The sequence below is a fragment of the Cherax quadricarinatus genome, chromosome 78 (assembly GCF_038502225.1).
Source record: "Cherax quadricarinatus isolate ZL_2023a chromosome 78, ASM3850222v1, whole genome shotgun sequence".
Classification (NCBI taxonomy): Eukaryota; Metazoa; Arthropoda; class Malacostraca; order Decapoda; family Parastacidae; genus Cherax; species Cherax quadricarinatus.
The window spans coordinates 4,088,154-4,102,610 of record NC_091369.1 but is presented as its reverse complement, the minus strand read 5'-3'; the positions used below and the strand labels follow the sequence as shown (position 1 = coordinate 4,102,610).

Below are 14,457 nucleotides of genomic sequence, written 5' to 3'. Positions count from 1 at the left end.
ACGCCTGTATGGACTGCCGCCGAGTGAGGACGGGACAGGGGGATCACTGCCCATGTGTATCCCTATGACGTCACACAAAGCCAAAGGCCTACGAGGGATCTCGTGTCTAAAGCACAGGGATGATACTAATATGCTATGCTATATAATACTGGGAATACAGGGATCAGCAACTATGCTGACAAGATTAGTAAACTTGAAAGATGACGCTATATAGAGAACGCGGAAGTAGACAGGGTCACTCTGTCAGGAAGCCGCCAGTCTCTTGTAATGAGCGATAGTTAGTCCGGCTGGCTCGCACTGGCCCATTATAGAGCAGGTGGTATGCGGTGCCTCCACAGCTGGTGCCACACTGCTTGACACTCACATCATGACAGATGGCACTACGTCTGCCACTGCTAGATTTACTTCTACTGTTGCTGTGGAGACTCGTCTCCTTAAGCTGTTGTCTTGTCAGGAGACAGCGTTCATTTATATATATATATATATATATATATATATATATATATATATATATATATATATATATATATATATATATAGGGTAGGTGCCTGAGCCCGAACTTGCAGCTCACCAGCCTGTCATTCCCATTATCCCCCTTGGGGCTGGGATAGCAGCCCAGAGAGGCCTAGTTTCTAGGCCTGGGGACAGTTGGTCCCAAAGATGAGGAAGTACTTGTGCCTCCTCCCATGGGAAACTTAGGTCTCAGACACTCCCTAAAGAGGGAGCCAAGGCCGGGCCGGGAGAATACCGGAGAATCTTTAATAATAAATAATAATAATAATAATGAAATGCCTTGGAAATGAAGACAGCAAGCTTGATTCAAGGAACCGAAGAATAGCATGAATGCATTAGATCAAGAGCCCTTCATCAGGATCAAGGCACTCCCATGACGGGGTAGTTAGGTGTCAACAATACACTCGAGAGTGTTGACCAGGCCAGGCATTGTACATTCTTTATGTTGACAGTGTAAATATACAAACTTATGTTGAAGTCATTATATTTACAATAAAAATAAAAATGTCTAGTGTTTTTCAAGTTATAATCTGTCCTGGTATTGCAAATTATTATTATTATTATTATTATTATTATTATTATTATTATTATTATTATTATTATTATTATTATTATTAAGGGGAAGCGCTAAATCTTTAGGGATTTAGGCAATCAGATATGATGCAAAGAATGATAGAACAGATCCATTTCTTTGGATCTAGAGCCCCCATCACCACACCTGTATCGAGGTTTATTCTGCTATAATTATATCGCTATTATTTGTCGCCATTTTGGCTTCCATTCATAATTTATTAATAAGTATTTGTCACTGCAGTTTGGTGTGGTGGTGATGTTTGCGTCATATGTCGCAGCTGCTTGCGATTTACAGTTGTGGTAATGTTGAGCAGCTGCCCCTTCACTGTTGTTTCCAATTTTGGTGATTCACTGCAAAAAAATAAAAAAGTCATCGCTGGTTGGTTGGTTAATGGGGCTTAAGACCGTTTGCTGTACAAGAGTCGTTAAGTCTGGTTGGTTGGTTAATGGGGCTTGAAGTATGTCTTCTACACGAGGGTCGTTAAGGCTACTTGGTTGGTTAATGGGGTTTAAAGTCTGCTACACGAGGGTCGTTAAGGCTACTTGGTTGGTTAATGGGATTTAAAGTCTGCTACACGAGGGTCGTTAAGGCTACTTGGTTAATGGGGTTTAAAGTCTGCTACACGAGGGTCGTTAAGGCTACTTGGTTGGTTAATGGGATTTAAAGTCTGCTACACGAGGGTCGTTAAGGCTACTTGGTTGGTTAATGGGGTTTAAAGTCTGCTACACGAGGGTCGTTAAGGCTACTTGGTTGGTTAATGGGGTTTAAAGTCTGCTACACGAGGGTCGTTAAGGCTTGAAGTATGTTTTCTACACGAGGGTCGTTAATTCAGGCTGCTTAGTGGGTTAATGCGGCTTAAGGCCGCCTATTTACAACACTAGGGTCATTAAAGATCGTTAGTTCACTTGGTTGATTAATGGGGCTTAAAGATTGTTACAAGAGGATCATTAAGGCTGGTTGATTAGCTAATGGAGCTTCAAGTCTGCTACACGAAGGTCATTAAAGCTGCATGTCACTGTTCACCACCAGCCAAGAATACATTAATACCTAAAATATGGAACACACTTCTCTGTGTATACACATACACAGAGACACACCTCACAGTGTATACATAATCCTATCATCCCAGAGTGTTGCAACACTTTGCGTTTAACATAATCGAGGTTAATGATAGATTTCAGCATCTCCAGAGTAGCATCAGGTCCTACATCTTACACTCAGCATCACAACATAAGCAGCATTTTCATTCTTGCACATTTTTTTCCCGTGTAAAATGCAGCATTTTCGTGATACCGAGATTGCGTGCCGCAAGTCGCATTTACTGTGGCTTCCCAAGGCCGTTAGGTAGTGCTGCTGTTTTTTGTTTGAGTTTCCCTTAAAAATTTGTAATTCCGCGGTGTATAACTACAGTATTCTGTGCGAGAGATGTATGTGGGATAGATAATGATTATAATCATAGCCATGATTTTTAAAAGGGTGGACATGTAAGCCAGTGGAAGGCATCGGTCAGATGACCAAAAGCTCCAGCTGAGGGCCATTATATAACTAAGACCCGCGTCAGGAAACACCTGTCCTGTTTCCTGACGAACCTTATACCTTATATAGTTAATATATGTGGGAACCCCAATTGTGTACTGCTACGCAGTTCTATATGATAGTTACACAGTGGGAACACCCACAGTGTGCTGCTACACTATTTTATGATAGTTACACAGTGGGAACACCCACAGTGTACTACTACACTATTCTGTATGATAGTTACACAGTGGGAACACCCACAGTGTACTACTACACTATTCTGTATGATAGTTACACAGTGGGAACACCCACAGGGTACTGCTACACTATTTTATATGATAGTTACACAGTGGGAACACCCACAGTGTACTGCTACACTATTTTATATGATAGTTACACAGTGGGAACGCCCACAGTGTACTGCTACACTATTCTATATGATAGTTAAACAGTGGGAACACCCACAGTGTGCTGCTACACTATTTTATATGATAGTTACACAGTGGGAACGCCCACAGTGTACTGCTACACTATTTTATATGATAGTTACACAGTGGGAACACCCACAGTGTGCTGCTACACTATTTTATATGATAGTTACACAGTGGGAACGCCCACAGTGTGCTGCTACACTATTTTATATGATAGTTACATAGTGGTAACGCCCACAGTGTACTGCTACTCTGTTTTATGTGATAGTTACATAGTGGTAACACCCACAGTGTACTGCTACTCTGTTTTATGTTATAGTTACATAGTGGTAACACCCACAGTGTACTGCTACTCTGTTTTATGTGATAGTTACACTGTGGGAACATTCACAGTGTACTGCTACACTATTCTATATGATAGTTACACAGTGGGAACACCCATAGTGTACTGCTACACTATTTTATATGATAGTTACACAGTGGGAACACCCATAGTGTACTGCTACACTATTTTATATGATAGTTACACAGTGGGAACGCCCACAGTGTACTGCTACACTATTTTATATGATAGTTACACAGTGGGAACACCCATAGTGTACTGCTACACTATTTTATATGATAGTTACACAGTGGGAACGCCCATAGTGTACTGCTACACTATTTTATATGATAGTTACACAGTGGGAACGCCCACAGTGTACTGCTACACTATTTTATATGATAGTTACACAGTGGGAACGCCCACAGTGTACTGCTACACTATTTTATATGATAGTTACACAGTGGGAACACCCACAGTGTACTGCTACACTATTCTATATGATAGTTACACAGTGGGAACGCCCACAGTGTACTGCTACACTATTTTATATAACAGTTACACAGTGGGAACACCCATAGTGTACTGCTACACTATTTTATATGATAGTTACACAGTGGGAACACCCATAGTGTACTGCTACACTATTTTATATGATAGTTACACAGTGGGAACACCCATAGTGTACTGCTACACTATTTTATATGATAGTTACACAGTGGGAACACCCATAGTGTACTGCTACTCTGTTTTATGTGATAGTTACATAGTGGTAACACCCACAGTGAACTGCTACTCTGTTTTATGTGATAGTTACATAGTGGTAACACCCACAGTGTACTGCTACTCTGTTTTATGTGATAGTTACATAGTGGTAACACCCACAGTGAACTGCTACTCTGTTTTATGTGATAGTTACATAGTGGTAACACCCACAGTGTACTGCTACACTATTCTGTATGATAGTTACAGTGGGAACACCCACAGTGTACTGCTACACTATTTTATATGATAGTTACACAGTGGGAACGCCCACAGTGTACTGCTACACTATTCTGTATGATAGTTACACTGTGGGAACACCCAGTGTACTGCTACACTATTTTATATGATAGTTACACAGTGGGAACACCCACAGTGTACTGCTACACTATTTTATATGATAGTTACACAGTGGGAACACCCACAGTGTACTGCTACACTATTTTATATGATAGTTACACAGTGGGAACGCCCACAGTGTGCTGCTACACTATTTTATATGATAGCTACACAGTGGGAATGCCCACAGTGTACTGCTACACTATTTTATATGATAGTTACACAGTGGGAACACCCACAGTGTACTGCTACACTATTCTATATGATAGTTACACAGTGGGAACACCCACAGTGTACTGCTACACTATTCTATATGATAGTTACACAGTGGGAACACCCACAATGTGTGGTTACCATTATTCTATTCTGTACAGTAGTTACATTGCTAGAATATTACTGTGTCACATTCCACCACACAGGATATATTTCATGTTCCAGGTAATGGAATATGCCAGTCTGATGTGTCAGACTTCACCTGGGCTATGTCGATATTCTTACGTATTTATTTCCTCTTTCATGTCGACTTTACAGTGAAATTTCAGTGAGTTCTGAAGTAATCCTGTAGAGCTTTAAGATGTTATCTGATTTTCAGAAATACTGTCCCTTTAGAGGTGCCATGATGGTGGTAAAGGATTTTTGACAAATTTTCACTGCTTACTCTCTCCCTTGGTCTGAACCTTTTTGTTTCCCATTCCACAATCGCTATAGTACCCCAATGGGTTTAGCCCTTCCCCGTGACAGTAATAATAATAATGTATGGCCAGTGTCTTTGTTTATATTATCATTATGTTAACATTCTCACTCATACTAACATACTCAACATTTTTCATCCACTACATTAACATTCTCACTCATTATATTAACATTCTAACTCATGAACCTCTTATCTTTAATTCTTGTAGTGCCACCTATGTTAACTTTATTCACTTAATTTCACTTAATTTTGAAACAAAGGACCTATGGTCTCTACAGCAGTATATTTATATACATATATACATACTCATTATTTTTCGTTCCTTAATAAAAATGGCTATAATTATAACCTTAATTTTTAAAGGAGTGGAGAGGTAAGCCAGCGGAAGGCCTCGGTCAGATGACCAAAAGCTGCTGCGGGTCATCATATGACTGAAGACCAACATCAGGAAACACTTGTCCTGTTTCCTGACAAACCTTACCTAGCTTATACCTTTGAAGACTTTCGAGAGTTTCACTACTCTCGGAGCCCGGCCATGGGCTGTTCTCTACACTGATATAAAACATGATGGTTGATGTCTCTCTCTGCCTCCCATGCTGTTCTCTCTCTCTCATCTGTGTTGATTTTTATTCATGTAATTCCAATAGAGTACAGTTTTCATTTCTTCATGTGGCATTAACAGAACTGCGGCTAGCCAGGATTCGGTCCTGCATTCCCATCCCCAGCTCTCTGAGAATAGGACACAGTACACATACCTCTATTTACTGGACCACAAATTCTCCCAGTGGATAGATGGATGCTTACTGTGTCCTGTTCTCACAGGGCTGGGCATGGGACCGCAGGACCGAATCCTGGCCAGCCGCAGTTCCGTTAATGATTCAAAATCATTTGTTTCGTGATTTCATTAATACTCGGCAGGAGATGCAACATTCCCTCAATGAGAGGCAGGGGGGCCACAAGTACACTAAGAGACAACACAACATGTGTAAGGGGCCCAAGACTGTTTGACTGCTTCCCAGCATACATAAAGGGGATTACCAATAGACCCTTGGCTGTCTTCTAGAAGGCACTGGTAATAGTAACATGTGTAAATTACCTAGGATAACTCCACAAAAGTCAAATAAAGTGAGTGACCATCCCCTCTTTCATTGCTATCTTTCCACCCCTCCCCTCCGAACCTCTGTTGTAACCTTTGCAAAGAAAAAAAAAATTGTACGTATTTGTATTTGTATTATCATCTCCGGGACCTGACTGCCCGGGTTATGACTTTCAAGACAGCCAAAGTCAATGATCACTGCCTTATCTGATGAGCACAAAAAACTTGCTGTGTCCACATCCCGGACCACTTCTGAAAGCACAAGATGCAAAAATTTGCAGCTGGAAGCTTCTGGGCAGCAGGTGAAAGCATAGCGATCTAAAATACCGTGGATTGCTGATTTAGAATCATAAATAGAGTTCTCAGGGTATAAGGTAAATGGACATCTTTGCTGAGTTTGGATATTATAAATTTAGTTCAATCCCCAGGTACTGGAGTTTACCTGGAGAGAGTTCCGGGGGTCAACGCCCCCGCGGCCCGGTCTGTGACCAGGCCTCCTGGTGGATCAGAGCCTGATCAACCAGGCTGTTGCTGCTGGCTGCACGCAAACCAACGTACAAGCCACAGCCCGGCTGATCCGGAACTGACTTTAGGTGCTTGTCCAGTGCCAGCTTGAAGACTGCCAGGGGTCTGTTGGTAATCCCCCTTATGTGTGCTGGGAGGCAGTTGAACAGTCTCGGGCCCCTGACACTTATTGTATGGTCTCTTAACGTGCTAGTGACACCCCTGCTTTTCATTGGGGGGATGTTGCATCGTCTGCCAAGTCTTTTGCTTTCGTAGTGAGTGATTTTCGTGTGCAAGTTCGGTACTAGTCCCTCTAGGATTTTCCAGGTGTATATAATCATGTATCTCTCCCTCCTGCGTTCCAGGGAATACAGGTTTAGGACCCTCAAGCGCTCCCAATAATTGAGGTGTTTTATCTCCGTTATGTGCGCCGTGAAAGTTCTCTGTACATTTTCTAGGTCGGCAATTTCACCTGCCTTGAAAGGTGCTGTTAGTGTGCAGCAATATTCCAGCCTAGATAGAACAAGTGACCTGAAGAGTGTCATCATGGGCTTGGCCTCCCTAGTTTTGAAGGTTCTCATTATCCATCGTGTCATTTTTCTAGCAGATGCGATTGATACAATGTTATGGTCCTTGAAGGTGAGATCCTCCGACATGATCACTCCCAGGTCTTTGACGTTGGTGTTTCGCTCTATTTTGTGGCCAGAATTTGTTTTGTACTCTGATGAAGATTTAATTTCCTCATGTTTACCATATCTGAGTAATTGAAATTTCTCATCGTTGAACTTCATATTGTTTTCTGCAGCCCACTGAAAGATTTGGCTGATGTCCGCCTGGAGCTTTGCAGTGTCTGCAATGGAAGACACTGTCATGCAGATTCGGGTGTCATCTGCAAAGGAAGACACGGTGCTGTGGCTGACATCCTTGTCTATGTCGGATATGAGGATGAGGAACAAGATGGGAGCGAGTACTGTGCCTTGTGGAACAGAGCTTTTCACCGTAGCTGCCTCGGACTTTACTCTGTTGACGACTACTCTCTGTGTTCTGTTAGTGAGGAAATTATAGATCCATCGACCGACTTTTCCTGTTATTCCTTTAGCACGCATTTTGTGCACTATTACGCCATGGTCACACTTGTCGAAGGCTTTTGCAAAGTCTGTATATATTACATCTGCATTCTTTTTGTCTTCTAGTGCATTTAGGACCTTGTCGTAGTGATCCAATAGTTGAGACAGACAGGAAGAGATGACTGAGATATTTCAAGTTTAAGACAGCCATGTTGCCCTGGGTTGTGTAACTGATGGGTTTCTAGATGGGTGGTGATCTTGCTTCTTAGGACCCTTTCAAAGATTTTTATGATATGGGATGTTAGTGCTATTGGTCTGTAGTTCTTTGCTGTTGCTTTACTGCCCCCTTTGTGGAGTGGGGCTATGTCTGTTGTTTTTAGTAACTGTGGGACGACCCCTGTGTCCATGCTCCATCTCCATAGGATGGAAAAGGCTCATGATAGGTGCTTCAGGCCCCAGTACCTGGGGAATGGGAAATAACCAGGGTTCACCACTTAAAATGATCACACACCAAGATTATCAGTATTTAATATAATTGGCTCATCTACTACTACTACCATTACTAATACCACTACTAGTACCACTACTACTGGTACCAATTCGACTTTTTGGGGTTATTCTAGATACTTTACACTATGATAATTGTACTTAAGTGTACCTGTGCCTAAACAAACTTACTAGATCTACTTATCAATACTGTATACACAACAACATCAATGTATCTTGGTACAGAGAACATTTCTACAAGTTAGTTGCTCAGCCACTTGTTATGACTGACAAGAGTTGAATTTGAGGACCTGCCTAGCATGGGCCAGTAGGCTTACTGTGCTGCTTCTTAATTCTTATTCCTGTGGCTCCATCTCAACTTTCACACCTCACTTCTGGTTCAAGTATAAGAAGGCTACATTCTCATGCTTCAGCTGCACATTAATTGAAGCCAGGAGCTGCAACTTGACCTCTGTAAACACAGCTAACCCAGATACTGAAAGGAACATGTTTGGTAAAATAGAGGATAGAGAGGAACCTTTGGATGACTCTCAGTTTGTCCTTGATAATTGGCATATCATAACTATACGAGTTTTTGTTAACTAGAATGTCAATGTTAATCTGCTGTACATATTAGGGAATCTTTTTTTTTATGACTACATATTGAGGTTGGAAGGAAGGGGTAAGGGAGGTTTTGTGGGCGAGGGGCTTGGACTTCCAGCAGGCGTGCATGAGCGTGTTCGATAGGAGTGAATGGAGACGAATGGTATTTGGGACCTGACGATCTGTTGGAGTGTGAGCAGGGTAATATTTAGTGAAGGGATTCAGGGAAACCGGTTATTTTTATATAGCTGGACTTGAGTCCTGGAAATGGGCAGTACAATGCGTGCACTTTAAAGGAGGGGTTTTGGGATATTAGCAATTTGGAGGGACATGTTGTGTATCTTTATACGTATATGCTTCTAAACTGTTGTGTTCTGAGCACCTCTGCAAAAACAGTGATAATGTGTGAGTGAGGTGAAAGTGTTGAATGATGATGAAAGCATTTTCTTTTTGGGGATTTTCTTTCTTTTTGGGTCACCCTGCCTCGGTGGGAGATGGCTGACTTGTTGAAAAAAAAAAAAAAATTGAGGTCTCAGAATCTACATTCTTGAAAGCTGTAGAATGAAGGTAGAGATGACTGAGATATTTCAAGTTTAAGACAGCTATGAATAAAGGACACATAAATAACATGTTCAGAATAAACCATCAGTATAATACACCTCTATATAACAGACTTCAGACAAATGGAGCAAAACCAGCTGGGTCAGCCTATTCAGAAACGATGGACAAAGTCCACTGATTACACTATTTTCTATTGTTATTATAACGGCAAAATAATCTCTTTTCTGTCCACCCACACACCATTGCTGGCCACCTGCTACCCCATGTTAGTCCATTATCGAAACTACTATTAACCAAGAAATAACTCAAAACGGTGGATTCCATTTGGGAAAATTCACTCATTTAGCAATAGAGTTGTTGATGAGTAGAACAGTCTTGAGCAAGCTAAACTTACTAGAGTCATAGAGTACTAGCTTTAAACCTACTAGGGTCATACAGCACTAGCTTTAAACCTACTAGGGTCATACAGCACTAGCTTTAAACCTACTAGGGTCATACAGCACTAGCTTTAAACCTACTAGGGTCATACAGCACTAGCTTTAAACCTACTAGGGTCATACAGCACTAGCTTTAAACCTACTAGGGTCGTACAGCACTAGCTTTAAACCTACTAGGGTCGTACAGCACTAGCTTTAAACCTACTAGGGTCGTACAGCACTAGCTTTAAAAATGAATTTGATAGATATAGGAGTGATGAGGGTCAGGCCAGTAGGCCTACTGTAGTTCTTCTCTATTGTTATGTTTTTATAATAAGGGTTCCCCATGATTGTGATAACACCCTCTAATAATAATCCTCATGTGGTCGAGGATACCACTCGAGAAGAGGAATTCCCAGAGGTGAAAGTTGAGACTGGAAGTCATGAGAGCAGGTGACCTGTCAAACCTGTTCCATCCATCAGTAAAAACCATATGAGAGAGAGAGAGAGAGGTGAGCAGGCACACACACAAACACACACACTATATGTTTATGTATGTATATACAATTTATTTATGTAACATTCATGTGGTCATATTTGTATTCAGGTTGAACACGAGGCGTGTTTGGACTTAGAAATTAAGATTGACCGAGGAGAGTCCATCACTAAGGGCAGCACACTACAGGACTTGAGTGAGTATATTGTTATTGTTGTATTATCTACAGTCAGCCACTAAATCTACACGAGTCATTCATTCAGTGAGTATATATATGCCATAGTGCATGCGAGCCCAGTTTGTGATGTGGTTTGTTGTATGATCAAGAGTTAATATACATAAGGTGTCTGATTCCATTTTTAATGTAGAACGTAATATTTTTATTTGCTTGAATTAAGTCCTGTCATTGGATATAAAATATGGCATCGTTAGATAAGTGAAAAGCACATAATTGCTCGAAGCGGAATAGCCTTCACTTTGGATAACCTGCCAATTTATGAAATTTTATTTAGTGTTCTGGCTTTTAATTAATATCAAAGCACTATTGTGTGATTACTTAATGCATTATTCAAACATGGGGGTACTCATATAAATATTAAAATTTAAAAGCTCCATAGCATTTGAATATATTTTCCATTTTCAGTGGACACTCCTGATCCATATGTGATACTAAGAATACCTGGTAGTTCCAACCCCTCCAAAAGAACCAGCCATGTGGACAACTGTACCAATCCTCTCTGGAATGAAACTTTTCACTTTTACCTGGATCCTTCAAAAGAATATACCTTAAGTAAGTATTTTATTTTTTGTACCAGAGACCCACATAAAGGATCACTTGGACAACGAAATATGGATCCCAGGTTACAACCTATACAGATGTGACAGAGTGAACAGGCAAAAGGGGGGGGTTGGCCTGTACATTGCAGAGTCACTTGTTTGCACAGAACTGCTTAATGCCTCAAATGACGTAGTGGAAGTTTTAGCAGTAAAGGTCGAGAACCAAAACCTAGTCATTGTGGTAGTCTACAAGCCTCCGGATGCAACATCCCAGCAATTCCAGGAACAGCTGTTAAAAATTGACCACTGTCTGGAAAATCTTCCAGCTCCTGCACCCAACATCTTGCTCCTGGGGGATTTCAACTTAAGGCACCTAAAATGGAGGAATATAGCAAATAATATTGTTGCAGTAATAACACCAGGAGGCAGCTCTGATGAAAACTCACACTCACACGAGCTTTTAAATCTCTGCACAAAATTCAATTTAAACCAGCAAATAATAGAGCCTACTAGACTGGAGAATACACTAGACCTCATCTTCACTAACAATGATGATCTGATAAGAAATGTCACCATATCAAAAACAATATACTCAGATCACAACATAATTGAGGTTCAGACATGTATGCGTGGAGCCCCAGACCGACAAAATGAGACTAGTCACGAGGGAGCATTCACCAAATTCAACTTCAGTAACAAAAACATAAAGTGGGACCAAGTAAACCAAGTCCTAACCGATATAAGCTGGGAAGATATACTAAGCAACACAGACCCAAACTTATGCCTAGAACAGATTAACTCGGTGGCACTCGATGTATGCACAAGGCTTATTCCTCTAAGAAAAAGGAGGAGTAGATGTAAAATAGAAAGAGACAGGCGCTCCCTTTACAGGCGACGGAAAAGAATAACAGAGCGGCTAAAAGAGGTCAATATATCTGAAATGCGCAGGGAGACACTGGTCAGAGAAATAGCAAGCATCGAACTTAAGCTAAAAGAATCCTTTAGGAGTCAGGAATCGCGGGAAGAACTAAAAGCCATAAATGAAATCGAAAGAAACCCAAAGTATTTCTTCTCCTATGCCAAATCAAAATCGAGAACAACGTCCAGTATTGGGCCCCTACTTAAACAAGATGGGTCCTACACAGATGACAGCAAGGAAATGAGTGAGCTACTCAAGTCCCAATATGACTCAGTTTTTAGCAAGCCGCTAACCAGACTGAGAGTCGAAGATCAAAATGAATTTTTTATGAGAGAGCCACAAAATTTGATTAACACAAGCCTATCCGATGTTATCCTGACGCCAAATGACTTCGAACAGGCGATAAATGACATGCCCATGCACTCTGCCCCAGGGCCAGACTCATGGAACTCTGTGTTCATCAAGAACTGCAAGAAGCCCCTATCACGAGCCTTTTCCATCCTATGGAGAGGGAGCATGGACACGGGGGTCGTCCCTCAGTTACTAAAAACAACAGACATAGCCCCACTCCACAAAGGGGGCAGTAAAGCAACAGCAAAGAACTACAGACCAATAGCACTAACATCCCATATCATAAAAATCTTTGAAAGGGTCCTAAGAAGCAAGATCACCACCCATCTAGAAACCCATCAGTTACACAACCCAGGGCAACATGGGTTTAGAACAGGTCGCTCCTGTCTGTCTCAACTACTGGATCACTACGACAAGGTCCTAAATGCACTAGAAGACAAAAAGAATGCAGATGTAATATATACAGACTTTGCAAAAGCCTTCGACAAGTGTGACCATGGCGTAATAGCGCACAAAATGCGCGCTAAAGGAATAACAGGAAAAGTCGGTCGATGGATCTATAATTTCCTCACTAACAGAACACAGAGAGTAGTCGTCAACAGAGTAAAGTCCGAGGCAGCTACGGTGAAAAGCTCTGTTCCACAAGGCACAGTACTAGCTCCCATCTTGTTCCTCATCCTCATATCCGACATAGACAAGGATGTCAGCCACAGCACCGTGTCTTCCTTTGCAGATGACACCCGAATCTGCATGACAGTGTCTTCCATTGCAGACACTGCAAGGCTCCAGGCGGACATCAACCAAATCTTTCAGTGGGCTGCAGAAAACAATATGAAGTTCAACGATGAGAAATTTCAATTACTCAGATATGGTAAACATGAGGAAATTAAATCTTCATCAGAGTACAAAACAAATTCTGGCCACAAAATAGAGCGAAACACCAACGTCAAAGACCTGGGAGTGATTATGTCGGAGGATCTCAACTTCAAGGACCATAACATTGTATCAATCGCATCTGCTAGAAAAATGACAGGATGGATAATGAGAACCTTCAAAACTAGGGAGGCCAAGCCCATGATGACACTCTTCAGGTCACTTGTTCTATCAAGGCTGGAATATTGCTGCACTCTAACAGCACCTTTCAAGGCAGGTGAAATTGCCGACCTAGAAAATGTACAGAGAACTTTCACGGCGCGCATAACGGAGATAAAACACCTCAATTACTGGGAGCGCTTGAGGTTTCTAAACCTGTATTCCCTGGAACACAGGAGGGAGAGATACATGATTATATACACCTGGAAAATCCTAGAGGGACTAGTACCGAACTTGCACACGAAAATCACTCACTACGAAAGCAAAAGACTTGGCAGACGATGCACCATCCCCCCAATGAAAAGCAGGGGTGTCACTAGCACGTTAAGAGACCATACAATAAGTGTCAGGGGCCCGAGACTGTTCAACTGCCTCCCAGCACACATAAGGGGGATTACCAACAGACCCCTGGCAGTCTTCAAGCTGGCACTGGACAAGCACCTAAAGTCAGTTCCTGATCAGCCGGGCTGTGGCTCGTACGTTGGTTTGCGTGCAGCCAGCAGCAACAGCCTGGTTGATCAGGCGCTGATCCACCAGGAGGCCTGGTCACAGACCGGGCCGCGGGGGCGTTGACCCCCGAAACTCTCTCCAGGTAAACTCCAGGTAATAAGCATACAACAATAACAACCTGGTTGATCAGGCCCTGATCCACCATGATGCCTGGTCACAGACCAAGCTGCAGGTGCATTGACATCCCCCCAGAACCCTCTCCAGGTATACTCTAGGTATACAGAAAAAAATAATAAACCGCAGCACAGATAATAAATAAGATTCTATATACTATAACGTTTCCATCCATGCTGAGGACTGAACCACAGATACTCAAAGTGTGAGGTGTGAACCTTGGCAACCAAGCCACGAGACACTGTACTTTGCATATTAAATTTACCAGCCCAAGCATTAAAATAACCTTATCTCATTTGAACAAGAGAATA

General features: G+C 41.9%; 1 protein-coding gene across 1 annotated transcript in view; it reads left to right on the top strand.

Annotated features, from left to right (window-relative positions):
• Window positions 1-14,457, top strand: part of LOC138850928 (cytosolic phospholipase A2-like) — a 54,129-nt gene that overhangs the window by 17,469 nt on the left and 22,203 nt on the right. The window contains exons 2-5 of the mRNA XM_070101581.1: window positions 2,063-2,068; window positions 7,063-7,081; window positions 10,495-10,579; window positions 11,027-11,173. Coding sequence (XP_069957682.1) covers window positions 2,063-2,068; window positions 7,063-7,081; window positions 10,495-10,579; window positions 11,027-11,173 — 257 coding nt within the window. The remainder of the gene's footprint in view (window positions 1-2,062; window positions 2,069-7,062; window positions 7,082-10,494; window positions 10,580-11,026; window positions 11,174-14,457) is intronic.